This window comes from Callospermophilus lateralis, chromosome 6 (genome assembly GCF_048772815.1).
Source record: "Callospermophilus lateralis isolate mCalLat2 chromosome 6, mCalLat2.hap1, whole genome shotgun sequence".
In the NCBI taxonomy this organism is placed as follows: Eukaryota; Metazoa; Chordata; class Mammalia; order Rodentia; family Sciuridae; genus Callospermophilus; species Callospermophilus lateralis.
Window position 1 is genome coordinate 149,939,594 of NC_135310.1, and position 27,742 is coordinate 149,967,335.

At 40.6% G+C, this 27,742-nt stretch overlaps 1 protein-coding gene across 1 annotated transcript in view; it reads right to left on the minus strand.

Moving 5' to 3' along the window:
• Nucleotides 1–21,267: 21,267 nt before the first annotated feature.
• The window catches only part of Gfod1 (Gfo/Idh/MocA-like oxidoreductase domain containing 1), a 98,349-nt gene continuing 91,874 nt past the window's right edge, over nucleotides 21,268–27,742 (minus strand). The window contains exon 2 of the mRNA XM_076859206.1: nucleotides 21,268–27,718. Within this exon, the coding sequence (XP_076715321.1) occupies nucleotides 26,799–27,718 (920 nt within the window). The 3' untranslated portion in view covers nucleotides 21,268–26,798. The remainder of the gene's footprint in view (nucleotides 27,719–27,742) is intronic.

Below are 27,742 nucleotides of genomic sequence, written 5' to 3' on the forward strand. Positions count from 1 at the left end.
GGAGAAGGGAAGAGTTCCAAGCCAATGACCCAGAATACAAAAGCAAGAAATGAGCATTGTTCATGTGGGCTTCCTGTGCTAAAGGTAAAGTCTCTTGAAACTCACCCTAGAATTAGTTAATTTTGGAAAAATGGGTCTAAAGAAGCTCTAAATGGCTATTATCAGGCTCCACAGTAAGGCAGCACTCAGAGCAAGACCTTTCTCTACAGACATCAGCCAGATCTGGGGCCTGTTTCTGCCTCTGCAGGGTTTGTCCCTGAATCCTTTACTTCACCTTGTGGAACAATTGCCAGGACTCTGGTCTCAGAGTGAGGTGTGAGGCAGTCTGTCTTTCCAGGGAAAGATATCAGGGAAGTGAAAATACATGGGGTATATGGTGGCCCCATGTTCTCTGAATCTGACATCCAGGTCTTGCACGCTGAATTCCATTGATTGAAAATGACCACGCCTGCAATGATGTATGGACAGGTCAAAATCCAATAGAGGAAGTGTGGAGCGTGGTCCTGAATGCGTGGACAGACAGGGCTGGTCATGTAGTGGGCAGGGGGCACCATAAGGTGGTCCATAGAAGTGGCAATTAGTATAGGGGCTGCTGCATAGGAAAGAAGAATTGAAAAGAATCCCAAATGATTTTATAAGCTCAGAGCCACACTCACCAAACCTCTGAATACGTGGATGAAGTGTTGGTGTGTGCATAGCATACTATACCACTCTGGGGAATGACAAAACATTGGAATATTCTAGATCTCCAACAGAGTAACCTTACCAGCCAAATCCTACTGATGAGTCTCAAACACAAAGACCCAAACTACTTGAATGTGGAAAATATTGGGGTAGATCCTGCAAGCTTTTTACTTATTCAGACAGAGGCATGAATTTAGATACTGTGGTGCCTTGTCCAGGTCACTGACAGCCCAGTTGGCAGGTATCTAACTGTGTGGCCTCTGTCTGCCGGTAGCAAGGGCTTCTTTGTGGGGCCCAGGTTGACTGAGGAGAGAGAAGCTGCCTAAAGATTGGATTTCAGTGATACCTCTGTCCCTGGCCTTGTTTCCTCAGACCCCAACTGCTCTGGGGTGTGTGGGTCAATGGAACTCCACTAAACCCTACAGATCTAGCCCCATGGTGCTGGATCTCAGGGGATTTAGCTTATCTGAGCATGTCACTTGTGAAAGGGCTTTATCCTAAGCCTTTTAGCTGGCTTAAGAATGCAGAAACGCTCTTCAAGAAAGTACAAGGAGGCCTCCCCAGGTATGGGAGGCACCTAGGTGCTGCAGACTTTGTGGGCTTTGTGACCAGGCTTGAATGGCTCCAGCTCTGACCTGATTTCCCAAAGGATGAAAGGCATTCCAGAGCTGAAAGGACTCTAGCCTCAGAGTGGGAGGGCTGCAGCGACAACTAGCTGTATGCAGATGTCTGCCAGGCTAGGAAAGGATCCTTTCATACCCTGCAGCTCTTCCAACAGCCACCTGTGGGAACACGAGAATTCCTTGCTCTAAGGAAATACTAATCACCTTTCTGTTCTTAGGGTCTGCAAAATGGCTCAGAATGATGGCAAAATGAGAGTAGGTGTCCCTCAAACATCAGGCTGGTTGACATGGCCAGCACCAGGAGGGGGCGCTGCGATTCAATTACTTGAAGAGCTTGAAAAACAATTTTTTAAAATTATGATAAAATATACATGTCTTTGTGTAATGCTAAGATCAGGGTAATTGGCATATCTACCACCTTGGGCACTTCTATTTCTTTGTGTTGGAAACATTTAAAAGGCTCTGTTTTGAAATATTCATTTAATTATTGTCAAACATACAATAACTACAGTAGTTATCCTACCTTAGGAGTTATTCCTCTTACCCAGCTGCACCACCATACATACCCATAACCATTCTCGCTCCACTCTCCCTCCTCCACATTCTTCCCAGGTAACAACTGTTCTGTTCTCAACTTTGAGATCAACTTTTTAGCTTTCACATGTAAGAGTGTGTTCTTATTTGTCTTTTTGTGCATAATTTCATCCATGTTGCTGTCAATGATAAATTTTTATTCTTTTTATGGCTGAATAATATTCCATTGTGTATGTATAGCATACTGTCCTTATTCATTCATCTGTTGATGGACATCTTGGTTGATTCCATATTTTACATATTGCAAATAATGCCTCAATAAACATGTCAGTGCAGATGTTTCTTCAACATACTGATTGCCATAGTTTGGACCCAGAACGTCCCCCAACGACCCATGCGTTGAAGGCTTGGTTCTCAGTAGTCCGTGGTGCTATTGGGAGGTGTTGGAACCTCTAGGAGGTAGAGCCGGCTAGGAGATCTTCAAGTCATTAGCCTCATACCCTTGAGTAAGGCTGGCCTGAAAACAAGAGGGCAACTCATCATGGACCGGAACCTCTGAAACTGTGAGCCAGATAAACCTTTTCTCTTCATAAGTTGATTATCTGTTATTTGTTATAACGACAGGAATGATTCATTTCCTTTGGATGTGTTCAGTAGTGGATGTGCTGGGCCACAGGCAGTTCTGTTGGTTTGTTGAGGAACCTCCATATTGTTTTCCATGATGACTGTACTAAGTTACAGTCCCACCAACAGTATGTGAGAGTTCCCCTTACGCCCACGATCACTGACGTGTGTGTGTCTTTTTATAGTAGTCATTCTTTGTTTAGTGAATTTGTTTATTTAAAAATTTTAAGACACATTTTCAAATATACATGAATATCAAAGAGTATATTGAACCCCTGGGTACCCATTACTCAGCTTCAGTAATTATCAACATTTTCCAACCCTGTTTCATCTGTTCTTCCCACCACATCGACTGGAGGTACATTTAAAACACAGCCAACAATGATATTCTCTTAAATTAATTTCATGGGAGCGTTGTGATCATGCCTGGTAATGGGTTTCACTGGGACATACTCATTACATGCACATAACACAACTTGGTCGGTTTCATTCTGCAGTTCCTCCTCTCTCCCCTGATCCCCTTCTTCTACTTTACTTGTCTTTCTTCCATTTTCAGGAGATCCCCACTCACTTTTTTCTCTCTAGCTTCCACATATGAGAGAACACATGACTCTTAACTCATGAGTCTGGCTAATTTCACTTAACATAATGCTCTCAAGTCTCATCCACTTTTCTGTAAATGACATAGCCTCATTGTTCTTTATGGCTGAATGAGACCCCATGATGGATACACACTATATTTTTTTATCCATTCATCCACTGACAGACACCCAGGCTGACTTCATAATTTGGCTACTGTGAATTGTGCTGCCATATACATGGGTATGCATGTGTCACTATTGTATGCTGACTTTAATTCTTTGGTGTAAATTCCGAAAGTGGAATAGCTGGACCATATGGTGGTTCCATTCCTAGTCTTTTGAGGAACATCAATACTTATTTCCACAGAGGTTGTCCTAATTTACAATTCCACCAACCGTGTAAAAGTGCACCAGAATTTATCATATTTTTATTCTTCATGGCCAACATTGTTCCTGGAGTGAGATGATATCTCAGTATAGTTTTATTTGCATTTCCCAGATTACTAAAGCTGTTGAACACTTGTTCATATATTTATTGGCCATTTGTGTGTGTGTGTGTGTGTGTGTCTGTGTTTAGAAGTGTCTGTTTGGTTCATTTGCCCGTTTATTGATTAGGTTATTCGCCTTTCTGATGGTGATTTTTGAGTTCTTTATGTATTCTGGATATTAATCTTCTGGCAAAGATTTTCTCCGTGCCCTAGGCTCACTCTTCATGCTCTTGCTCTCCTTGCCTGCAGAAGCTTTCTGTTTTGATGCCATCCCACTTATTACTTCTTGGTATTATTTCCTGAGCTTTAGGAGTTCTAGTGAGGAAGCCATTGCCTGCACCTGTATATTAGGGTGTTGACTCTGTTCCAGCACTTCCAACATTTCTGGTCTAGTTTCTAGGTTTTTGATCAAGTTTGAGATTAGTACCACACAGGGTGAGAGGGATCTAGTTTTATTCTTCTACATATAAATATTCAGTTTTCACAACAATGTTTGTTTAAAAGGCTATCTTTCTCCAACATATATTTTTGTCAAGGATCAGTTGACTGTATCTGTTTGGATTTGTCTGTGTCTTCTGTTCTGTTCTATTGGTCTATATGTCTGTATTTCTGCAATACCATGCTGTTTTTGTTACTGTAGCTCTGTGGTATAATTTGAAGTCTGGTATTGTGATGTCTCCAACATTGCTCTTCATACTGTGTATTGCTTTGGCTGTTCAGAGCCTTTTGTTCTTTCAAATGAATTTTAGGACTATTTTTTTTTCTAGTTCTGTGAAGATTGTCATTGGTATTTTGATGGAGATTGCTTTGCATCTTGTGTGCAGCTTTGGTCACATGGCCATTTTAACAGTATTAATTCTGCCCATCGATGAACACAGGACTTTATATCTCCTGGTGTCCTTTTCAGTTTCTTTCTTCAGGGTTCTATAATTCTCATTGTATAGGACTTTCATCACCTGGCTAGGTTCATTCCTAAGGTTTTTTGTTTTGTTTTGAGGTTACGGTGAATGGAATTGTTTTCCTTGGTTGTTTTTTTTTTTTTTTTTTCCACCAGAAGACTCATTATTGGTGCATAGAAAAGCTATTGGTTTTTGTATGTTTCGTGTCCTGCTACTTTGCTGAATTTGTTTATTAGCTCTAAAAGTCTTCTGGTGGAATTCTTTGCTCTTCTAAGTATAGGATCATGTCATCAGCAAACAATCAAATGATTGTTTCCTGTTTATATACCTCTTATTTCCTTCTCTTGCCTAATTGCTCTAGCTTAAATTTCAACTACCACTGAATAGGAGTGGTGGGAGTGGATATATAGAAAGGAACATATATTAGAGGAAATGCATTCAGTTTTCCCCTATTCATTGTTATGATGGCTTTGGTTTGTCACATGTAGACTTTGTGATGCTAAGTTCCTTCTATCCTTAATTTATTCAGTGTTTTTTATCATGAATAGGTGCTGAATTTGTTAAAGGGTTTTTCTCTGTCAATCAAGGTGATTCTGATTTTTGTTCTCAATTAGCAAATTAAACTTATTGATTTGCATATGTGCATCCATCCCTGGGTCTCTGGAGTGAAAACAACTTGATTATGATGTACAGTCTTCTTAATGTGTTAAGAACATGATTTCTTAATATTTTATTAAGGATGTTGGCATCTATGTTCATCAGAGATATTGGCCTGTAGTTTCCTTTTCTTCATGTGTCCTTATCTGGTTTAGGTAGCAGGGGGATACTGGATTCATAGAATGAATTTGGAAGTGTTCCCTACATTTCTATTTCATGGAATAATTTGAGGAGCCTTGACATTTATGCTTCTTTAAATGTCTGATAGAGTTCAGTTGACAATCATCTGGTCCTAGTTTTTCTTTTTTGGAGTTTTTTTTAATTATTATATTACTGCTCCAATCCCATTGCTTATTACTGGTCTGCTCAGCTTTTCTATATCTTCTTGGTTCATTTTGGTAGATCATTAGTATCCAGAATTTATCCATTCCTTCTAGATTTTCTAATTAATTGGAGTATAAGTTTTCAAAATAGTCCCTAATAATCTCCTGGATTTCTGCAACACTGTGATGTTATCTCTTTTTTCATCTCTAATTTTATTAATTTAGGTCTTTCTCTTTCTTTTGGTTACTTTAATCTTGTTTATTTAATCTGGTTTATCTTTTCAGAGAAACAGCTCTGTTTCCTTGATCCTTTTAATTTTTTTTAATCTTTATTTCATTACTTTCAGCTCTGATCTTATTTCCTTCCTTCTGTTGATTTTGGAATTGGTTTGTTCTTATTTTTCCAGGGCCTTGAGATGCATTATTAGGTTGGGTGTTGTTTTTTTTTTTTTTTTTGTAGGCACTCACAGCTATCAATTTTCCCCTTAGAACCATCTTCATAATGTTCCAGAGATTCTGATATGTTGCATCTCTAGTCTCATTTTATTCTAAGAATTTTTAAATTTCTTCTGATTTCTTCCTTTACCCATCCATAATTCTTTCCATTGTGATCTGATAAGATGCAAGGAACCATTTTGGTTTTTTATTTGCTAAGACATATTTTGTGGTGTAAAATTCAGCTGTTGCTGGATGAAATATTCTATAGGTATCTGTTAGCTCCATTTGATTTATAACATTTTGGGTCTGAAGAATCTTTACTGATCTTCTCTTTGTCTAGATTACGTATCTATTTATGAGAGAGGTGTGTTGAAATCACTTAGTGTAGCCGGTCATAGTGATGCATGCCTACAATCCCAGTGAATCAGGAGGCTGAGGCAGGAGGATCACAAGTTCAAGGCCAATCTCAGCAACTTAGTGAGAAGTTGTCTCAAAATTAAAATTTAGTTTTACTCACTCCAGGAACAATGGCAGCCAAGTTTAAAGTACAGATTCTGGGAGTGTAGCTTGGTAAAAAAGAACCCTAAGTTAAGCCTTCTATACCAGAAGGAGGAGGAGGAAAAGAAATAATCTAGTATTATTGGGATTATTGTATTCAGGTCCATGTGAGTCTTGTTGAGTAGTGTTTGTTTTATGTAATTAGGCACATCAATATTTGGGAGACAAATATATGTTTTTATGAGATTGTTCAATTAACCAGTGTAAAGTAGACTTCTTGCCTCTTCTGATTAATTTTGACTTGGAGTCTGCTTTGTCAGATGAGAGAGTAGCTCCTCCTGCTTGTTTTCAGGTTTCATTTGCATGGAATATAATTTTCCCTCCTTTCACTTTCAGCCTGTGGTTGTCTTTGACTGTAGGATGAGCTTCTTGCCAACATATAGTTGAATCTTTTTAAAAAATACTTTCTTCAAGTCTGTGTCTCCTTTTAATTGGGGGCTTGAATCAACTGGCATCATTATATAGGGAGACTGAGTGATTCCTGTCATTTGATTCACTTGTTATGTTTGATTTGGTCCTAGTTCTCACTTGCTTACCTGCTCTTCTAATGGCCTTTCTTCACTCAAAAGTTCTGGGGTTTGTATTGATTTCTTGTGTGTGCAGAATGTTTTTTGTCTTTATTTTTATTGATCCTTTTTACTTATACAAGACAATAGAATTTATTTGACATAATTATAAAATCATGGAATACAATTTGTTCTAATTCAGTTCCCAGTACTGGCTCTTCTCCTCCCTTCCTCTCACCCCTTTCTCCCTTCCCTCTACTCCATTGATCTTTATGCTGTTTATTTATAGTTATTTTTTAAAATTAGTGTCTTACTGTGATCTATTTATATATGTACCTAGGAAAGTTAGGTCAGATTCATTCCACTGTCTTTCTCTATCCCACCCCTTCTCCTTTCCTTCATTCCCCTTGGCCAACTCCACCAATTTTTCTTCTATTATTTTTTTGTCTCCCCACCTTATTTTGTTTTTATTGGTTCTTTTTAGTCATACATGACAGCAGAGTCCATTTTGATGCAATTATTATAAGCATGGAATATATGCTTTTCTAATTAGTACTCCCTTCCTGTGGATGTACATGATAGTGAGATTCACTGAGGTATGTTTATACTTGAACATAGGAAAATTATATCAGATTCCTTCCACTGTCTTTCCTATTCCCATCCCTCCTCACTTCCCTTCATTACTCTTTTTCTAATCTACTGCACTTCTATTCACCCTGTGGGTTAGCTTCCACATATCAGAGAAAACATCCAACCTTCAGTTTGAGGGAAGTGACTTATTTTGCTTAGCATGATAATCTCTAGATCCATCCATTTACTGGCAAACATCATAAAGTCACACTTTTTAATGGCTGAGTAAAGTTCCATTGTATATTTACACACCACATTTTCTTTATGCATTTATCTATTGAAGGACACCCAGGTTGGCTCCACAGCTTACCTACTGTAAATTGTGCTTCTATAAATATTGATGGGGATGCATCACTGTGGTATGCTAATTCTCAGATCCTTTGGATATATACCAACGAGTGGGATAGCTGGATCAATGGTGGTTCCATTCCTAGTTTTTTGAGGAATTTCCATACTGTTTTCCAGAGTGGTTGCACCAGTTTGCAGTCCCACCAATAATATATGAGTGTACCCTTTTCCCCACATCCTCACCAACATTTATTGTTATTTATATTCCTGATAATTGCCATTCTAACTGGAGTGAAATGAAATCTCAGTGTAATTTTAACTTGTATTTCTCTAATTGATAGAGATGTTGAACATTTTTTCATATATTTGTTGAGCGTCCATATTTCTTCTTTTGAGACATATATGTATAGTTCCTTTGCCCATTTATTTGGTTTTTTTTTTTTTTGGTGTTAAGTTTTATTAAATTCTTTGTATATCCTGGATATTAATTCCCTATCTGGGGAACAGGGAGCAAAGATTTTCTTCCATTTTGTAGGCACTCTCTTACACTCTTGTTTTTAAGAAGCTTTTACATTTGATGTCATTCCATTTATTGATTTTTAAAATTTTACTTTTTGTGCTTAGGAGTCTTGTTAAGAAAGTCAGTTTCTAAGCCGATATGTAGAAGTATTAAGCCTACATTTTGTCTAGCAGGTGCAGGGTTTTTGTTCTAATTCTTAGGTCTTTGATGTACTTTGATTTGAGTTTTGTACAGGGTGAGATAGAGAGGTTAAATTTCATTCTACTACATATGGATTTCCAGTTTTCCCAGAACCATTTGTTTAAAAGGCTATCTTTTCTCCAACATATGTTTTTGGCAGCTTTGTTTAGAATGAGATAACTGCATTTACATGGGTTTGTCTCTATGTCTTCTATTGTGCTTCCTGCCAGTTTGGGTGCTAGAACCCTGCTGTTTTTGTTACTATAGCTCTGTATTATAGTTTGAGGATTGCTATTGTGATGCCTCTTGCTTTGCTTTACTTGCTAGGAATTGCTTTAGCTGTTCTTGGTCTCCTCTTTTTCTAAATAAATTTCATGGCTGCTTTTTCTATTTCTGTGGAGAATGTTATTGGAATTTTGATGGAAATTGCTTTGAATGTATAATGCTTTTGGTAGTATGATCATTTTGACATTCTGCCCATCCAAGAACATGTGTTTCCATCTTCTAAGGGCTTCAATTTCTTTCTTTATGTTCTTTATTTTTTATTGTAAATATTCTTCGCCTCTTTTGTTAGATTGATTCCCAAGTATTTTACTTTTTTAGGCTATTGTGAATGGGATAGTTTTCCTACTTTGAGTAGAGTCATCATTGGATTACAGGAACACGATTGATTTTTTTTTTTTATCCTGCTACTTTGCTGAATTCATTTATGAGTTTAAAAGCCTTCTGGTGGAATTTTTTGGGTCTTCCAAAAGTAGGACTGTGGCTGGCAAACAGATAATTTGAGCTCTACTTTTTCTATTTATATGTCTTTAATTTCCTTCTCTTATCTAATTGCTCTGGATAGTTTCAAGGACTATTGAATAGGAGTGGTAAAAATGGATGTCTTTATTTTTAATTTTTTTCTGTTTTTAAAGGAAATGCTTTCAATTTTTCTCCATTCAGAATAATGTTGGCCTTGGGTTTTTCATCTATAACCTTTACAATGTTGATGTTTATTCCCTCTCTCCCTAGTTTTTTTAGTATTTTCAACATGAATGGTTACTGTTTTTTCTCAAATGCTTTTTCGGCATCCATTGAGATAACCATGTGATTCTATTTTTTTTAAGTCTATTTATGTGCTGAATTACATTTATTGATTTCCATTTGTTGAACCCACCTAGCATCCCTGGAAGGAAACTCACTTGATTGTGGTGCACTATCTTTTAAATGTGTTTTTGTATGTGGTTTGCCAATTTTATTAAGAATTTCTACATCTATGTTCATCAAGAATATTGGTCTGAAGTTTTCTTTCCTTGATGTGTCTTTGTCTGGGTTTGGTATCAGGGTGATACTGAGTTTGTAGAATGAGTTTGGAAGAGTTTCATCCTTTTCTATTTCATGGAATAATTTGAAGAAAATTGGAATTGCTTCTTCTTTAAATGTCTGATAAAACTTGATTGAGAATCCATCCAGTTCTGGCTTTTCTTTGTTAGAATGTTTTTGATATCTGCTTCAATTTCATTACTTGAAATTGATGTCTAAGTTTTATATATCCTCTTGGTTCAATTTGGGTTGGTCTCATGTCTCTAGGAATTTGTCCATATCTTCAAGATTTTCTAACTTATTGGAATATAAATTTTCTGATATAAATCCAGATGTTTCTGATGAGCATCTGGATTTCAGTAGTGTCTATGGTGATATCACCTTTTTCAACTCTCAGATTTTATTAATTTGAGTTTTTCCCCTCTTTTTTGATTAGTTTAGCTAAAGGTTATCAATTTTGTTTATTCTTTCAAAAAAACCCAATTATTTGTTTTATTCTTTTACATCTCAATTTAATTGATTTTTAGCTTTGATTTTCATTATTTCTTGTTTTTAACTATTTTGGCATTGGTTTGTTGTTCTTTTTCTAAGGCCTTGAGATGTAATGTTAGATTATTTATTTGATATATTTCTATTCTTTTAAGAGCTATGAACTTTCCTCTTAGATCCACCTCCATACTGTCCCAGAGATTCTGATATGTCATATCACTATTCCCATTTACCTCTAAGTATATTTTTTATTTCTCCCTTAATTTCTTCTGCTCTCCATTCAAAGATATATTATTTAATCTTCAGGTGTCAGGGTAATTTCTATTTTTTATCTTATTGTTGATTTCTAACCTCATTCCATTATGATTTGATAGAATGCAAGGTAGTATTTGTATTTTTTTATTTACAAAGATTTGCTTCATGACCTTAAATATGGTCTCTTTTAGAAAATGTTCCACATGCTGCTGGGATGAAATTGAGTTTAGTCATTGATGGATGAAATATTCTATAGATATCTGTTAAGTCTAAATTATTGATTATATTTTTTTAATTCTATAGAATCTTGGTTTTTGTTTTGATGACATATTCACTTATAAGAAAGGTGTAGCTTACCAGTGTTTTTGTATTGTGATCTGTTTCATTCCTAATATTGAAAAGGGGTTGTCTGATGTACATTGATGCTCCATTGTTTGGGGCACAAATATTTATGATCTTTATTTCGTGTTGCTGTGTAAATCACTTCAGTCAGTATGAAGTGAGCTTCTTTGTCTTTTCTGATTAATTTTGGCTTGAAATTTACTTTATCTGAAATGAGAATAGTAACCCCTGCTTGTTTACAAGATCCATGTGAATGGGATGTTTTTTCCCCCATCGTTTCACCGTTATACTATGGGTGTCTTTGCCTGTGAGGTGAGTCTCCTGCAAACATATTGTTGGGTATTGGTATTGATTTTTATCCAATCAACCAACCTGTGTCTTTTGATTGAAGATTTTAGACCATTTATATTCATTATTATTATTATTGAGAGATGATTTTTATTTCCTGTCATTTTATTTCTAGTGTTTAAATTGGATTTAATTCTCTTTTGATCGACTATTGTAATTCCTTCCTATGCTGGTCTTCTTTTTATTTTTCATTTCTTCTTCATGAAATATTTTATTGAGTATATTTATAGTGCAGGCTTTCTGGTTATGAATTCTTTCAGCTTTTGTTTTTCGTGGAAGATTTTTATCTCTTCTTCAATTCTGGAGCTTAATTTTGCTGGGTATAGTATTCTTGGTTGGCATCCATTTTCTTTCAGAGGTTGGTAGAGTCTGGGTTTAGAAATCAGTTAAAATCCAGAATGGTTTATCTGTGACCAGTCATTTTCCCCTTGCAGCTTTTATATTCTATCCTTATTCTATATATTAGGCATTTTCACAATAAGGTGCCTTTCAGGGGAGGGAAACGACAGCCAGTGTCTCAATAAGGGGGTCCTTCTTTCTGCCCAGGAATCCAATCCACCCTAAAACTTACAATCTCAGATAATTAGCAAGTAACAATACAAAAGATACACAGAAATATATTAACATAATGCAAAACCCCTGATAGATCTAGTCCACCTGGGTTCTGGAACTAGACAAAAAGAAAATAGCTCTGGTGGTTTATTGAAGACAGTACATCAAAGGTAGGGTTGAGGTTTCCAGGGCAGAGTCTTGCTTCATGATGTCTTGCAGTCAGCAGGTTGATTGACATCTTGGCAGGTCACACCCATCTCAAGTGCTGTGTGGGCTACAGGCAGAGTGGGAAAGAGATTCACATTGTCCCTGGGCAGTTGACCAGAGGAAATGTCCACTGGTTATTCCCAGATACCAGATGTCTCTATCTACAAGGCTTCCATGCACGGTGACCCACATGCAACCCATGAATGGCTCATGACAGGTGCCTTGGAGTGGATCTGTTGTGATTTTGAATATCTGGAGTCCTATATGTCTTCTGAGTTTGAGTTTCCATTTCATTCTTAAGGTTTGGAATTTTTCTGATATTATTTCATTGAAAAGATGTGCATTCCTTTAGTTAACCTTCATCCACCCTGATGAATCTTAAATTTGGCATTTTAATGTTATCCCAGATTTTTAAAATATTTTTATTGTCTCTTAATATCTTTTCTCTATGGTCAACTTTATTTTCAAGATCACATACTTTGTCTTTGAGGCCTGAAAATTTATTTTCAAAGTTTTCTAGCCTATTTTGATACTTTTAAATTGACTTTTGATTTCTGTTTGGTTCTTTTTCAAAATCCAAAATTTTTCAAATTTTGAATTTCTGTTTGGTTCTTTCTCAGAATCTCTATCTCTTTATCAAAGTGATCTTTCACTTCCTATTTTTTTTCTCTGATTTCAGTTTTTACATGGTCTTTTAGCTCATATAACAGTTCAGTTAAGAACTCTCTACATTCCTTCCCTGACATTTCCTCCACTGTGGTGTCCATGAAGTCTGTTGTTGACACATTTGGGGTGTTTGGGATGGTTTGGTCCCTTGTTTTTCATATTGTTTGTATGTCTACTCATTTATTGGTATGGTTCTGATTTATTTTAAGTGAAAGACTACTTTGTAAAGTTCTTTTTCTTAAGAGCCCTGGGTCAGGTGAATATCAAGATAAAATGATATTTTAATTCAATGCATGACCTCTGTTGATCCCAGTATCAGTACCACTTTAAGAGATGCCACTGATCTACTATTTATCGATAATCACTTATTTATCATAATCACTTCTGAGCCAAACCTCATTCTATTCAACCTTTATAAGAACAAACACTTGTTGCAATTATTCTCTGCAGTTCCTCGAATTCAGGTAAGTACTTATAATAAAGTTGTAGAATATGTTAAAAATTTAGTTGTTAAATTTAGTGAACTTAACTGTACCCTTAAGTGAGGGCCAAAAGGAGGGAAGAAGAAAAATGGGCAAATAGGAGACAGAAAAAGGGAGATTTTATATTTATTATATATATATATATATATATATAAAATGTTTGTGTGTGTATATATATGTATATATGTGTGTGTGCTTATATATATATGAGAGAGAGAAAAGCTCTAAAATGGTAACTTACACTAAGATAAAAAAGAGTGATTGATGGGCTGGGGATATAGCTTAGTTGGTAGAGTGCTTGCCTTGCATGCACAAGGCCCTGGGTTCTAATCCCCAGCACAGGAACAACAACAAAAAACGAGTGATTGATGAATGGGTATTATTTGAGGTTGTAGCAGAGTGCAAGAGGATGAGTATGGGGTAAGAGAAGCCAGTGTAAACTAGAACTAGGAAAACAAAGATACAAAGATTGGTTCCAGTTAATGCTTTAAACCATTAAATAAAACACATTCAAATGAGTTGAAGGTACAAGGTTGGCTATTTGGTTAACAATTATCATTCAAGGAATTATTTATATGATCAAAGTTATCTAGGTGAAGAAAATTCTTGTTGAATCTTGATTTGGATTTTATTGGGATTTGGACATTTAGCAGATGCCCTTTAGTTTTGGGCTATGGATCTCCCCTGAGTTGCAGTGACACAGAAGTCGACATCTTAGTTGATGTGAACCTGCTATTAGAGGCCTGCAGCTGACTGCTCAGAGGATGGAGTGTAGTGGGTTGGCTGTTTCTGATGTGTGCAATAGCTCAGTTCACAGGTTCTGGAGTGTCCCTGTGATTGCTGTGGGTCATTGTGTACCTCTTTCTCTCTACTGGATCCTTTCATAGTAGTGAGGATCCTGGTGGTTGTCAGTGAGTGCCAGAACTCTGGTTGTGGATTTTCCATGGTGTCCTGTGGTGCAGAAGCATCCCCCACAGCTCACACAGCTCTCTGAGGTACTATAGTCAAGGGTCGCCAATGGTTCACCTGGACTTTAGTATCCACTGTTACAGGTTGTGAATGGTATGCATCAATTTCCTTTGCTTACTAAGTCTGATGTAAGATCCCACAACTATCTGAACAATGCCCTGTCACTTGTCAGTTGTGGTCACGGTTCAGGCTGTGCACCTGTTAAGCCTGGTATCAGCCCCTTTCTTCTGCATAGCTGCAGGCTCACTTCCGCCATCTTCCGTTCCCTTCTGTGTGAAATATTTCTTTAAGTACTTACTGCAGTGATGGCTTAGTAGTAATGAATTCCTTTAGTTTATGCTTATCTTGCAAGGTTTCTATTTCTTCTTTGATTATGAAGGCCAGTTTTTCTGCATATTGAAATCTTGGTTGACAGTTATTTTCAAGGTTTGGTAAAATTCAGCAGTGAAGCCAGCCAGTCCTGGACTTTGATTTGTGGGAGACTTATTACTGATTCAGTCTCTTTACTTTTTATCAATCTCTTCAGGTTTTCCTGATTATCAAGTTTCAATTTCTGTGGGTTACATGTATCTAGAAGTGTATCCATTTCTTCTAGATTTCACAATTCCTTGGCTCCTAGTTGTTCACTGTGGTCCCTAATGACTATTTGTCTTCCTATGGAGTCTGCTTCTGTTTGTGTTTTGTTTGTGTTTGTCTGCTTCTGTCTGCTTCTGTTTGTGTTTTGTTTGTTTGGGTCTCCTCCCTTTTTTTCTTGTTTAGTCTAGCTCAAGCTTTGTCAGTTAATCTTTTCCAACAAAACAACTCTTCATTGATCTTTTGTAATTTTTTAGTCTATTTTATCTATTCATGTTCTGATCTTTGTTATTTCTTTCCTTCTACCAATTTTTGGTTTGGTTTGTTCTTGTTTTTCTATTTCCTTGAGTTGCAGTGCTACCTTGTCTATTTGAAATGTTTTTATTTTTTATGTAGGCACTTATTATTTCCTTCTTAATACTGTCTTGATTATATCCAGCAGGCTTTAGTATGTTATGTTTTCATTTTCTTTTGTTTCAATAAATTTTTGACCCATTGGTTATTCAAGAGTGTTGTTTAGATGTTTTTACAATTTTTAAAATTCCTCTTGTTGATTTATATTAATATTCCATTGTGATCAGAAAAGGCACATGCTACAATTTTAAATTTTTGCATTTTTTGAACTTTTTGAAACCATAAATATAGTCTACCCTGGAACTTGTTCTAGGTGCTAATGAGGACAGTGTGGGTTCCACAGCTGGTGAATGAAATGTTCTGAAAATGTCTGTTCAGTCCAATTGGCCTGTGGTAAAGTTTAACCCCAGAGTTTGTTTCCTTATTTACTTTTTGGTCTAGATGATCTGTCCATTGATGAAAACAGGATGTTGAAGTCCCCAGCTACCATTGTCTTGAGTCTCTCCCTTTAGATATAATAATGTTCACTCTATAAAATTGGGTACTGCATCATGGGGTGCATATATATTTAAAATTGTGGTTTTCTCTTGTTGGGGTACCTTTATTATTATACAGGTGACCTTCACAACTTGACGTCAGGTCTGTTTATCTGATATAGGTTCAGCAGCTGGCTCCTGGTTTCCATTGGCAACATGTGTCCTTCCATCCCTTCACCTTCAGTCCATGTGTGCGTCTCTTGCGGCAGCATATCACTGCATCTTTTCTTTAAGGGTCCATTCTGCAAGTACATATATTTTTAATTGGGAAATTTAATCCATTTCCATTTGAGGGTATTATTGACAAGTAAAGATATACCCCTATCATTTTAAATTTTTTTTCTGGCTCTTTTGCATTTCCTTTGTTCTTTTCTCCCTCTCTTGTTGTTTGGTGGTTTTCCTGTGCTGATAAAGTGATTCTCTATTAATTAACTAGAATTTTAATGCAGATTTCCTTTAATACAGTCATTAAAATAATTAGGTCAATCTTATATGCTGATGTGAAGAAATGTCTTTAAAAGCCATATTAGGCAAGCTCCAGAATAGTGTGTAGTTTATATACAGTCAGAGTTTAGGCTCAGAAGTCTTCAGTAAGACAGGGTTCAACTCCTCTAGAAATTGGAATTGAGGGTTTAGGATGGAAGGGATTTTAACTTTTATTGTATACTTTTTTTGCACTGTTTGGGTTAACAGATTCCTGTGTTATTTGAACTTTAAATTTTTCCACTCATTTAATCATTTTATTTGGTGTGCTTACTGGGTGGTAGTAATTAGAGTTGGGATAGTGTTGGGATCCAGTTTCTACCTGAATATTGATTCAGATTGTGTGGTTTAGTGCCCAGACCTGCCTGTATTAAGATGGTCCTTTTTGATTATGATATGCAGCTTTTTGATTATGATATGGCTTCAGAACAAGATGTACCTATAGAAGATGTTTGTGGGCTTAAATGATCAGAGAGTTCTTTGTATGTCAGAATATTTATTTTAAACTAATTATGTCATTATTCAAATCATATTTAGTAAACATTGGAAACTGTATAGTCTGGAATAAGGATTAGGCAAAGGCCATTTCTGCCAAATTTGGGGTCTGAACTTTTTTTGGTGCCATATTTACCTATAATCTGGTGAGATTAGTGATTAGGAATAATGACTTCCCTCTCTCCCTGAAAAAGTTTTTAAATGTGTAAAATAATATGCATATGTTTTCAAAGTATCAAGTTATATTGCCACACAGTTATACAAATTCAAAAGGAAATTGTTGGTAGAGCAATACGAGTTGTTTATTGAAATATTAAATGATAAAATCTGGTTCTACTCTAGTGATTTCCATAATTTCAGAGAAGTGATGAAAGTAACTGATATTTTAAGAAATCTCAAAACCAATAATGAAATCCAAAAATATGTATGAGTTCTGATGGTGATAAAATCACAGATAGTGTCTTCTTGTGATTCTTTTTTCTTTTTTTCGTAATACTGAAAGGAAACACTAAATCTCATTATTTAGTGAAAATCAAAATGCGTTTTCCCCATCTAACTTCAGAGCCTCCTGAATTCATCCGCCAGGCCAGGAATCATGGGTCTCACTGAAGGATGGAGGGGCAGGGGCAGGTAACAGAGCGAGGGCAAGGTGGGACAGGAGAGCAGGCTGGGGAGGAGCAAGATCCAGCATCAGGGAAGGGCTGCCTCTGCCTTGGTGTCCCCCTGGAGGATGGGGAAGAGGTGGACGCACATACGTCAGGTGATGGGACAGGGAAGAGGCTCTTCTTGAATGGCTTCAGACTGGACGCATGGATGGATGAAAGAAGAGGTGGTTGTGTTCAGGGAGGGAGAAACCTGCACATCACAGAAAGCCAGGGAGTCAGAGGACCTAGGGTGGATCTGGGGATTGAGTCAGCGAGTCCAAGGCAGCAGAGACCTGGCCTAGATGAGGCCAATGAGCTCCCACTTCTGCCAGGCCTGCTGTGCTGCTGAGGAGAAAGCAGGTCCCAGGGACAGGTAGAGGGGAGGTTGTGCGAAGGCCCCAGAGGCGTTGGGGGTGCCCACCAAGTGGAAAACCACTGAGTGGAGAGGGTGTCCAAGGGGACGAGCAGCCTGGGAGAAATGGCAGATGTTGAATCCATGAAGATGTCAGGTTTGGGGGATTTGCAAGTAGGAAAAGGAACAAGAAAGGGGGTGGGGACGCAGGTTCACTGGGGGTCTTAACACAGTGTGACACCCTGGAAACGTCCCAGCCAACAGCGTGGTAGCTCCTGTCAGAATTCCTCCCTGGTTCCTTCTTATCTGCCATCCTCCTCCTCAGACAAGCTGTTCCCGGAGCAGAGTTGCAGGCCTGCCAGCCCCAGAGGAAGCAGATTTCAGAATCTTGTGCCAAGTGTACTGATCTCCACAACCTCCGTATCTCAGATGCACAGCCCTTTGGCCTTTCATCTGTTCATTCCCTTTTATCTATTTTTACCAGTGGCTTGAGTCAGCCTCTGCCTGCGCTCTCCTCCCCTGGCTGCCCAGTACCACCAGCTCCTTCCTCTTTTTTTTTTTTTTCTTCCTCTAGCATCTTCTTATCTCCCTCCTACTCCTACTTCTCCATGATCTGTATGATTCTAGCACTCCACAGCTGGATTCATCCACAGCTGCTCTCACGGGGTTAGCTCTGTTTTCCGCTTCGTGGCAGAAACCTGAACTTCACGCTCAGATTTCCACATCTGCACCCTGAGGACTGCCTCAGAAGACACAGTGGGCCCTAATTCTGCCTTCCCTGGGTTTCAGTAGCCATTGTGTCTGCTTGGTTTTTGCTTGTGAGAACTCTGGAGTGGTTCACCAGTTTCCAAAGGAGACTCAAAGAGCCTCCGTCTGATTTAGTCCTGATTGAGACCCTTACGTTTGCCTAAGAGAGAGTTAGTGACTTGGGGAGAAGGGTCCTGAACCGAGCCTGACCTATGAGCTCGGTGCATGTGGTCTGCACAGTTGCTGTAGCCACGTGAGGCCTTCTCGCAGCTCCTCCCTCCTGGGGCACTTGACAAATGGGTTGGAGACAACAGGGCGCACATACAGTGCATTTCAGATTGTGATGCTAGGACTGAACCCCATCTATGACCAAGGAATGAGTTAAGCTATACAGGTGGCCCTCCACATCTGTTGGTTGGCTGCAGATTCAACCAACCATGGATCGAAAATACCCACCCTCCAAATCACATAGCTATAAAACATCTAAACTTTTTTCCTTTCATTATTTCCTAACCAATATAAAATAACAACTGTTTACATGGCATTTACATTGTTTGGGGTATTATAAGTAATTATGAAATTATTTAAAGTATACAGGCTATGCATAGGTCATAGGCAAATGTTACGCCATTTATAGAAAGGACTTCAGAATCCATGGATTTTGGTATCCCTGAGGAGACCTGGAATCAGTCCCCTCAAAGATATTAAGGGACAATATAACTGCCCAAGAAAGGCTCCAAAACAGTTATTTAATTTTTCATTTTCACACATGGCTGAAGGGAAAGAGTTTTGTTTGACCCAAGGGGATCAAAACTTGCATAAAATTAGGAAAGGTATTTCTGTGCTTAGTGTGACATTTTAGAGGAAGCCTAACAACTAGGTGAGCTATGGTGGGGTGTGTCCGGCAGAGCTGTGGTCAGACCTCAGCAGTGCTACAGAAGCTGACATGGCGAGTCTTTACCCAGTAGATGGAGACTCGGAGATAAGATAAAAGGAAGCATGACTGAATGAATGAGGCAAAGGATTTTGAATGGTTTTAACTTGCAGCAGTATTTTTGTTTTGTAGTTTGGGATCAAGTAAGCTGCAACACTGTCTCTCTGATTGTGACTTGGCACCAACCGTTTGCAGTGATGCCTATTTTTCATCTCTGTTGTCTAGACTTGTTGGACAACCTTCCAGCAAGAGTTGGGGCAAAGCCTAGGGGGAGATCTGGGCAGAGGGGTCTTTTCTGCTTAGCAAAGAAAAAGGTGACTGTGGGCCCATAAAATGTGGCCCCCTATTCAAGGTGAGGTGAGCTTTGTGTTTTCATTTCTATACAGATTTCTGCAGACTTTGCACATATGTAATTCATTCTCATAGCAATCATGGGAGTTAGTTTATTTTTCAAACTGAATCACCCAGCCTTATCACAACAGTGCTAAAAAATACATGAGATAAAAGCAGCAGGCAGCGAAACAGAAGAATGGTTGTGTTTCTAGGTGGTGGGTGGACAGACGTGCAGAGTTCTCCTTTGACCAGCAAAGAATACCCTGAATGATCTGCTGTGCATCTGACTGTTCATTTCAGGCAACAGTTTGGAGATAGTAAAAGCTGTGCTCATCATATTTTGCAATGTAGTAGGAGGCAAGGCCAGTTGAGTAGTCCTTATACAAGATACTTGGGACCCAGTGTTTTTTAGATTTCAAACTTTTTTAGATTTTGGAATATTTGCAAATGGTTGAGCATCCCTCATCTGCAAATCCAAAAATATACAAAATCTGAGATGTTTTGAGCATGATGTTGCTACTCAAAAAATTCAGATTTCAGAGTATTTGGGGTTTCTGATATTCAGATTAGAGTGTCAACTGTATATTCTCTGGTTTATGTAGCGGGAAATAGACCTTAACTGGGAGGAATCAACATCATGGAGAACACTTACATAAATGCTCAGAAGATATGAGGCCTACTGAAGGTTGGTTGGTTCTTCACTCTGATGGAAGATACAGAGAGACTGGACCTTAGACCCCATCTCAGCGGTTCTTCACACCAGGGCAGATGGTGCCTTCAGCTGTGACATAGCATTTGTCCTCACTGCCCTAAGCAGAACCATTATGAGAGTCCCTGCTGATTGCGCACAGCATGGAACATTCTCAAACTTTATGATCTCTATGGATGCAGGGGTTTGCAGCAATCTTATTATCTTATCAGATAGACTGAGTTCTGAATGTTAGGTTCAGCCTGCTTATGAAGGAGAGAATAATGAGATTTTAGGCCTTGTGGTGGTTAATTAACTGTTTATGTAAAAGGAAAACATGGACCAGAAGCAGCACTGTGCATATTCTGTAAGATTCAGCAGAGTGTGGAAAGGAAGGGGCCGCCCATCTGTGGGAAAGTCACATATGCAAGCTTCAAATTAGGTTCACAATGGCTGTCCTTGAACACCGATACAAAAGTAAGCAAAGATACTCTCTTACATAATCAAGTAAGTGTCTTCAGAGCTAGGTTGTGGGAACTTAGGGTGTAATATTAAGATGACAAGCAAATTTCAAATTTATTCTCCCAATCTAAAACTGTGTCGCCACCCTCCTCCCTGGTCTAGCTTTTGACACACGCATGAACGTATACACGCATGTACACACACACACACACACACACACACCAAGAGGCTCTAGGGAGCTTCTCTCCTCTCCATTTCCACTTTTCCAAAGTGAGGGTTTGAAGCAGTTGGCTGTGAAGTGCCTCCCACTCTCACATTCAATGATTCCTGATCAAAAGTGGAAGGTGATTTGACCCCTGGCTCAGCTTCCTGGGTACTGACACACGAGAGCCGCCTCCAGCACACACACCCCTCTGACACACCCATTCACGCTTCACATCCCACAAATCCTGTAGGTACCTAAATTATGAGCACCTGAGCTTAGAAAATGAGAAAGAACTGGGACGACTGCTGCTGCTTTTAAATCTTTATTTGCCACTTGTATTCTTTATCCCACCAATGCAAATTGTGGAGAAGAGCGAGGGGCCGCGTTTGGAGCCACACAGGCGAGCAGGCAGAGGGATGTGAACCCCTGGCCCCAGCGTCTTGTAAGCAGTAACGGAGATCTGCTGGGTGGGCCAGGGTAATGGCCGCCGAACCTGCTGGAAGACTGCCTCCCAACTCCCACAGTAGTTTGTCTTTTAAAACACTAGGAACAGTTGCATTCATTGTCCTTTTCTTTTTCTTTTTTTGCTTTAATAATAAAAAAGAAAAACCAAAATCTTCTATAATTTATAAGCTATTTTTGCTATCTACATTATATATAAAATATAGACTCTGTTTATAACACACATCTTTTCCCCTTGATAAATAACTCTTTAAAATATCTAGTATACATGCCTTGACTTTTTATATATAAGTCTGCTTTTATACATATACATACATATATACTCATGTTTGTAAAACACAATAAATACATACTCGACAATGACGACCCAACCAATGCAATTTTGGTTTTAAAAAAAAAAAAACACGTACACGCAAAACAAATGAAAAGCACCAGGCAGCAAACAGAGAGTCAAAATTGCTAGAAACTTCTCCCACCCCTGGACAAGGCACAGGGCAGAATAAGGAGCAGGTCAGATCACAAGCTTTTGTTTCTTAACCTGGGATTAGACTCAGCATCACAAATAAATTACTGCGTTTATAAGGAGGAACCAAGGGGCTCATTCAATGATTTAGCCCTTGAGGTGGCTGCAGAGGACAGCAAGAACTGGACAGAGAAGGGGAGAGACAGAGACGTCAAGACTCCATGGCTCTGTGTACTTCCTGCCAACACCTGCCCAGGTGAGCTCGGATTGCTGCACAAAGCATCAGGCCAATGCATTCAGCAGGTTCTTTTTGTTATTCTATTCACTGCTGGTGGAAACAGAGAGGACTGTAGCAGATTCCAGAGTTTTCAATAATGCAACACCTCAGGAGCCTGAAGGAGAGCCAGCCTCTTCGGCCTGCCTCGAGGGCTCTAGCAGATAAGCATGGGGACACCGGGGAGGAAAATGTCAGCAGTCTACTACTTTCCACTCCTAACTGATGTGATCGTGCTCACTCAGCTATGGCACTGGCTTTACAGCCAGATTCCAATGGGAGCACCAAACCCATCATTTACTTAGAGAAGCACGGGAGGTCTCAATTCCTCTGTAGAGAAGTCCCAGAGACCCAGTCCATCTGGACTGTCCCCACTGGTGGAGACTGGGCTCACAGTGCAAGTCCATAGGACTTATCTTTCATCACTCTCCTTCCTCTCCCCCAAAAGGAATTGAAATGAGTAGTTCTGATAGTTGATCGCCCCTCACTCCACAAGCTACTCAATGTCATGATTTCTGCCCTGTCAACTCCAGGGCTTTACAGGCACTGAGTGACGAAAGAATCCTGAGCTAGTGGGAGCGAGCCTCAGGAAATCCCAAAGGTGAATGTCCCCTATCCTTGCCAAAGAAAACGCCAATTAGAGATCATTCACATTACAATTACAATGGAAAATTTTTAAAAGCTAGTTTTCTGAGTATATTTGAGATATAACTGAGTTCATGAAAAATGAATTTACCTGTAAGAGCTCAGGGAATGCAGTGCAATGGAGTCCCAACCTCTCTACCAAATAGCTACCATTCCCCGTCCAAATCTCTGAGGGTGCTGTGTGAGGCAGGGTGAGACTGGGCTGGGGTGACATTAGCCACCATTTACCCTCTCTGGGATACAAGATGAGGGACTAAATGTATTAGCTGTTGAAGTCCCTTCACATGAACTGGATTTACTTTGTCCCCATGATAACATCAGCAAAGCTGATTTCCTCCTATGCCCATCAAAAGAAAAGAGATCAGATCAGAAGCCCCATCTATAATCACAGGTCAAATCCAAGAGCTGCAACTATAGGATAAGATGGAGAGAGTAAAAGAAAACAAATGTACAAACGCACGGCTCTAATCCCAGTCACAAGAAATCAACCCTGAAAGCCCCCCTCCCTGAGAAAGATATTTTCCTATATTATACTCAGCCCCTCAAAGCAGAATCTAAGGCCATCTCTGACAGTCAGCCAACAATGTTTTGAACATCTCCAACTCTGTGGTTTGTCTAAGTTTTTTGTACATTTTTTGTACTACAACCAAAAATAAAATTGGGAAGTTCGTTTTAAAAGAAGTTGAGTGCTATTTCCATTTGGGGAGGAAAAGAAAAATTGATCATTTCTATTTGCAGCTCTAATAACGAACTTTCTGGCAAAACACCAAATGTTGCATCCTGCTCGACAGGAGGGACGTCAGCAGTGAAGTGGGCTCCAGGTCTCACTGGAGTCCACTCAGCACAGGGGGAGGGCAGCCCCTCTCCAGGGCTTGAAGGGCAGAAACAGAACTGGGTTTGGAGAAAAAGGTGGTAAATTCCGGTGAGTTCACTTCTGCTTACTGGCTGATTTTTGGACAGTTGCTTTCCAGTGTGTCAAAAGGGATGATAACCCCCGGTAGGGCTGTTCTTATGGACTGAATGAGACGCTCTGCATACTCTATCTGCTGCCAGGTAGGCCACCCTAGATCTGAGGTGCCCCACGATGCAATCCTCCCAGCAAGGGGAGAAGTCCTGGAGAAACAGTGACCACAGCCTCCAAAAGTTCCAAATAAGCCCAGGGCATTCCCTTCTTAACACTGTGCCTGCCTGAAAAGAACCCTGACCTGCATCTTCTCTGAGAATTTGGAATTTAGGACTTTTGTAGAGGCATCTACACAACGAAGGGTACCAGACAGTCAAAGGGAAACTGAACGTGAAGACCTTAAAGGGCTGCCTCCATTACAGCAGGCCCTTGAAACACATTAAAGAAATGCGCTGGGTTATTACTGGGAATTAGTCCTAGATCAAAGTCAGCGGAGGGTACCCAGACCCCTGAGGGTGCCAAGCTGAAACAAAGTCCTCAGGAATTTCAGTCTCACCTTGCTGCTTCCCACCAGTCTTTGCATGTGGTAGGACAAGTGCAGAAGGAACACTAAAGTATCTTAAACTCATTTGCTGTCATTTTTGTACTAAAATATGAGCTACCTAGGTCTTTTCTTCGTTTCTGTATCAACCTACTACATTTATCTATTTCAGTAGATAAAATTTGAGTACACTTACTAAAAATATTTTTCATGCTTCTTTTAAAGTATATGCCTTTTATATCCCCTGGCCTCAAACAAGAATTTTTGTTTATCACAAAGCTCAGAGACCTTTGCGTGGGGTAGGGGGAATCTCTAAAGTACTATGGTTAAGTACAGAAACACAAAATGGAAACTCCAAGAATATCTACTTAGACTACAAATGATGTAGAAAAATGAAACCTGTGGAGTCACCTAGTTTTATTTCCCTTCATCCTTAATCACAGCCTTTCAGGCAAGCTAGGAAAAAAAAATTCTTTCTACAGTTTTCACAAAAACTACTTCTCCAGAGGGCAATTTAGAACAGAAACCCAAATAGTCCAGAAATGGGGGCCTTTGCTCCAACTAGCACTGGGACACTTTCCATCCACTACATCTCCCAATTTTTGAGTGTGTCAACCTATCAGGGAACATAACCATGTCATGGAATTTCTGCTAACAAACCCCACCATGTTGCAGTAGGGGAACAGGGTGATTCTTCCAAGGAAAGCAAGATTTATTCTTTTGTCCTAGAAGATGAACATTTCCCTGGTGCTTAGATACATCCAGGATTATTCCTGTGTGTAGGAGCAGCCTGGGGGCTTTGAAGTGTATCGACTCCAGGGAGGAGGACGGAGGACACCTCTATTGGGACTGTTCCTTTCAAATGTTGCCCATTTAGAGGCTGGGAGTGGGCTCCAGGGCCTTTAATTTCCTTCTAGTTCTATTGCTGGTTATCCAAAAGAAAGTCTACACCCCGGCTATATGCCAAAGACACCTGTTTGACTTCAGAAATCTGTGAACAAAAGCTACGTAGACTTACGAGGACTAGTCCCCACACCCAGCCTCACAAATGTATTATGGGATGGGTGTGTGTGTGAAAAGTTAGCAAAGACAACAATAATTCCACATTTCAAAATGTACTTGACTTGGTCTTTCTTTCAAGATCAGACCTGAATTTTAAAAAACTGATTTGGGGGACATTTGATGATGGTAAGTATTTACAAATGAGTGTATGGGCCCATGCGACTAGCCGTTCCCTTTTGGCACTGCCCACTCTTGAGCTTGCAGTTGGCTGTCGCTAATGGAAGCTCTAAAAAGTGGGTGAAAATACAAGAGAGCCAGGGGGCAAGTAGAAGATTTTCCACCTTCAGCCTGATCTGCCCTGACATACAGCCCTCCGAGGCCTCCAAACCCCCATTTTAGAAACACTGAAAATCATGTTCCTTGATATCTTTTTTGATAGGTATTAGTAGTTTTCAGGTGTCGGAATTCTAGAAGCCAAAGCTAAGGGAAAGAGCCTTGGCTTCTCATCTTAAGAGAATTCTGAGTGGAAATGAAGGCTTCCCTTTTCAATCTACCAAGCTGGGAGGCCCAGCTTGGTGTTGGAGCCCAAAGCAACTCCAGGGCTATGCTCATTTTCCCTGTTTGGGGACTCACACTGCAACCCTGGGGCACAGTGGCTGACCCAGCTCCGGAGGGCAGTGTGGGAACCTGCAGTCAGACCCACACTTGGTGCGGTGCTGTCTGAATGGCTCTCACTCATTCCGCCTTCCTGGAAAGGTTATAAATCAGTTTTTGCATTGTTGACAAGCTCAGAGGGAGGGTTTACTCTCTGCCTCACCTGTTCCCATGCAGTGTGTGTTCTTGCTCACCCCTTTCAGCTTAAGGGAACGCTGCTCTCTGCTGCCATTCCTGATCTTTCCAACATCAGCCAAGGGACAATACTTCCTTACCCCACAGGGAGAAGGATAAGGAACCAGACATGCCCTAGGGCTCCCCATGAGGAAGATCAATCAAGGAAGCTAAACCCTTTGCTTCTAAGGAGTTTCCCTTCAGACACTTCAAGTAGACTAAAAAGTGCCTCACTAACCCAACCCACTTCCATCTCTCCCTAGACTGTTAGGCTTATGAGGACATGAGATGATGTGCCATCTCCTGCCAGTGGCAGGTGTCGGGGGAGCCTGGCTCCCATGGCCTTCCCCCTGATGCAGGGCCATTTGTCTTGCAAAGGAGGCCAAGGTGTGGGGCTGGATGAGGTAGGGAGGGAAGCAACCCCTCCTTGCTTCTCAGTAAAGGGCAGCAGAGGCAGCAGCCTCCTCCCTCTCATGCAAAACCTGGCAAAAGACGTGTGGAGGATGGCAGGCCCTTCTGCCTAGGCCCTGGCTGTGAGCTCAGCCCACCAACACTCTTTATTGGGGGCCCTTACCTGGACTGGGGCTCACCTTCTCAGATACCATCTACCCGTGTTCTGTCCCCAACTCCCACGATCCCCGTGACCACCACCCTCTCACCCTATGTGTTTCCCCTTCTCTGGGCCCCGCACGGAAGGTCTAAGTCCCGCAGGTCCTCGGTCTGTGCTAACAGTAAAGGGACATCCGGCTGCGGCGCATGGCCTCGCTGATCAGGTAGGCGGGACTCAGCTCCGGCTCCTCGGTCATGATGGCAATGTTCTGCCACTCGCCGGTCTGGCTGGACCTCTTGATGGTGTCCACCACACACAGCGCGTACAGGCAGTCGTCGAAGGTGGCGGCCATGGTGAGAGGCCGCCCGTCCCACGTGCGCCGGTCGTCCTGGTCCTGGAAGGCCTGGCGCACGGCCTGCATCATCTTCATGGTGCCACGAAGGTAGGGCGAGGGGATGTCGCTGAAGGCCTTCTCGGGCAGCAGGGAGTTGCTCACGGGCGTGGCATCCTGCAGCAGCAGCTCCTGCTCGGGGGCACTGTTGCGCTGCCCGTACAGGTCGGTGCCCACCGCCAGCAGGCGCCCGGCCGAGCCCACCACAGTCACATCCTGCTTGAACTCGCCGGGCACGTTGAAGTTGAGGGTGACGGTGCAGCACACCCCGCCCTCCAGCACCATCTGGAAGGTGCAGAAGTCGTCACTGGTGATCTGGCGGATGCCCTTGATGTGGTCTGTCTGCTTGACGAAGGTCTTGAGCAGTCCGTGGACCTTGACGGCTTTCTGGCCCGTGAGGAAGGTGAGCAGGTCGATGATGTAGGTGCCCACCGAGTGCAGGCCGCCGCCGCCCATCAGGTCGTCGCAGCTCCAGTTGTACTTCTTGCCCAGCAGGCTGCCGCTGTGCACCTGCACCTCGCACACCAGCAGCTCGCCCACGTAGCCCTCCTCGATCAGCTGCTTCATGCGCACGAAGGCCGGCAGGAAGCGCAGCACGTTGCCCATGATGCTCATGAGCTTGGGGTAGTAATGTGCGGCTGACATCATGCGGAAGGCGTCCAGCGGCGTGGCTGTGCGGTCACAGATGACGTTCTTGCCGATGCCTGCGGGCGGGAGCAAGAACAGCG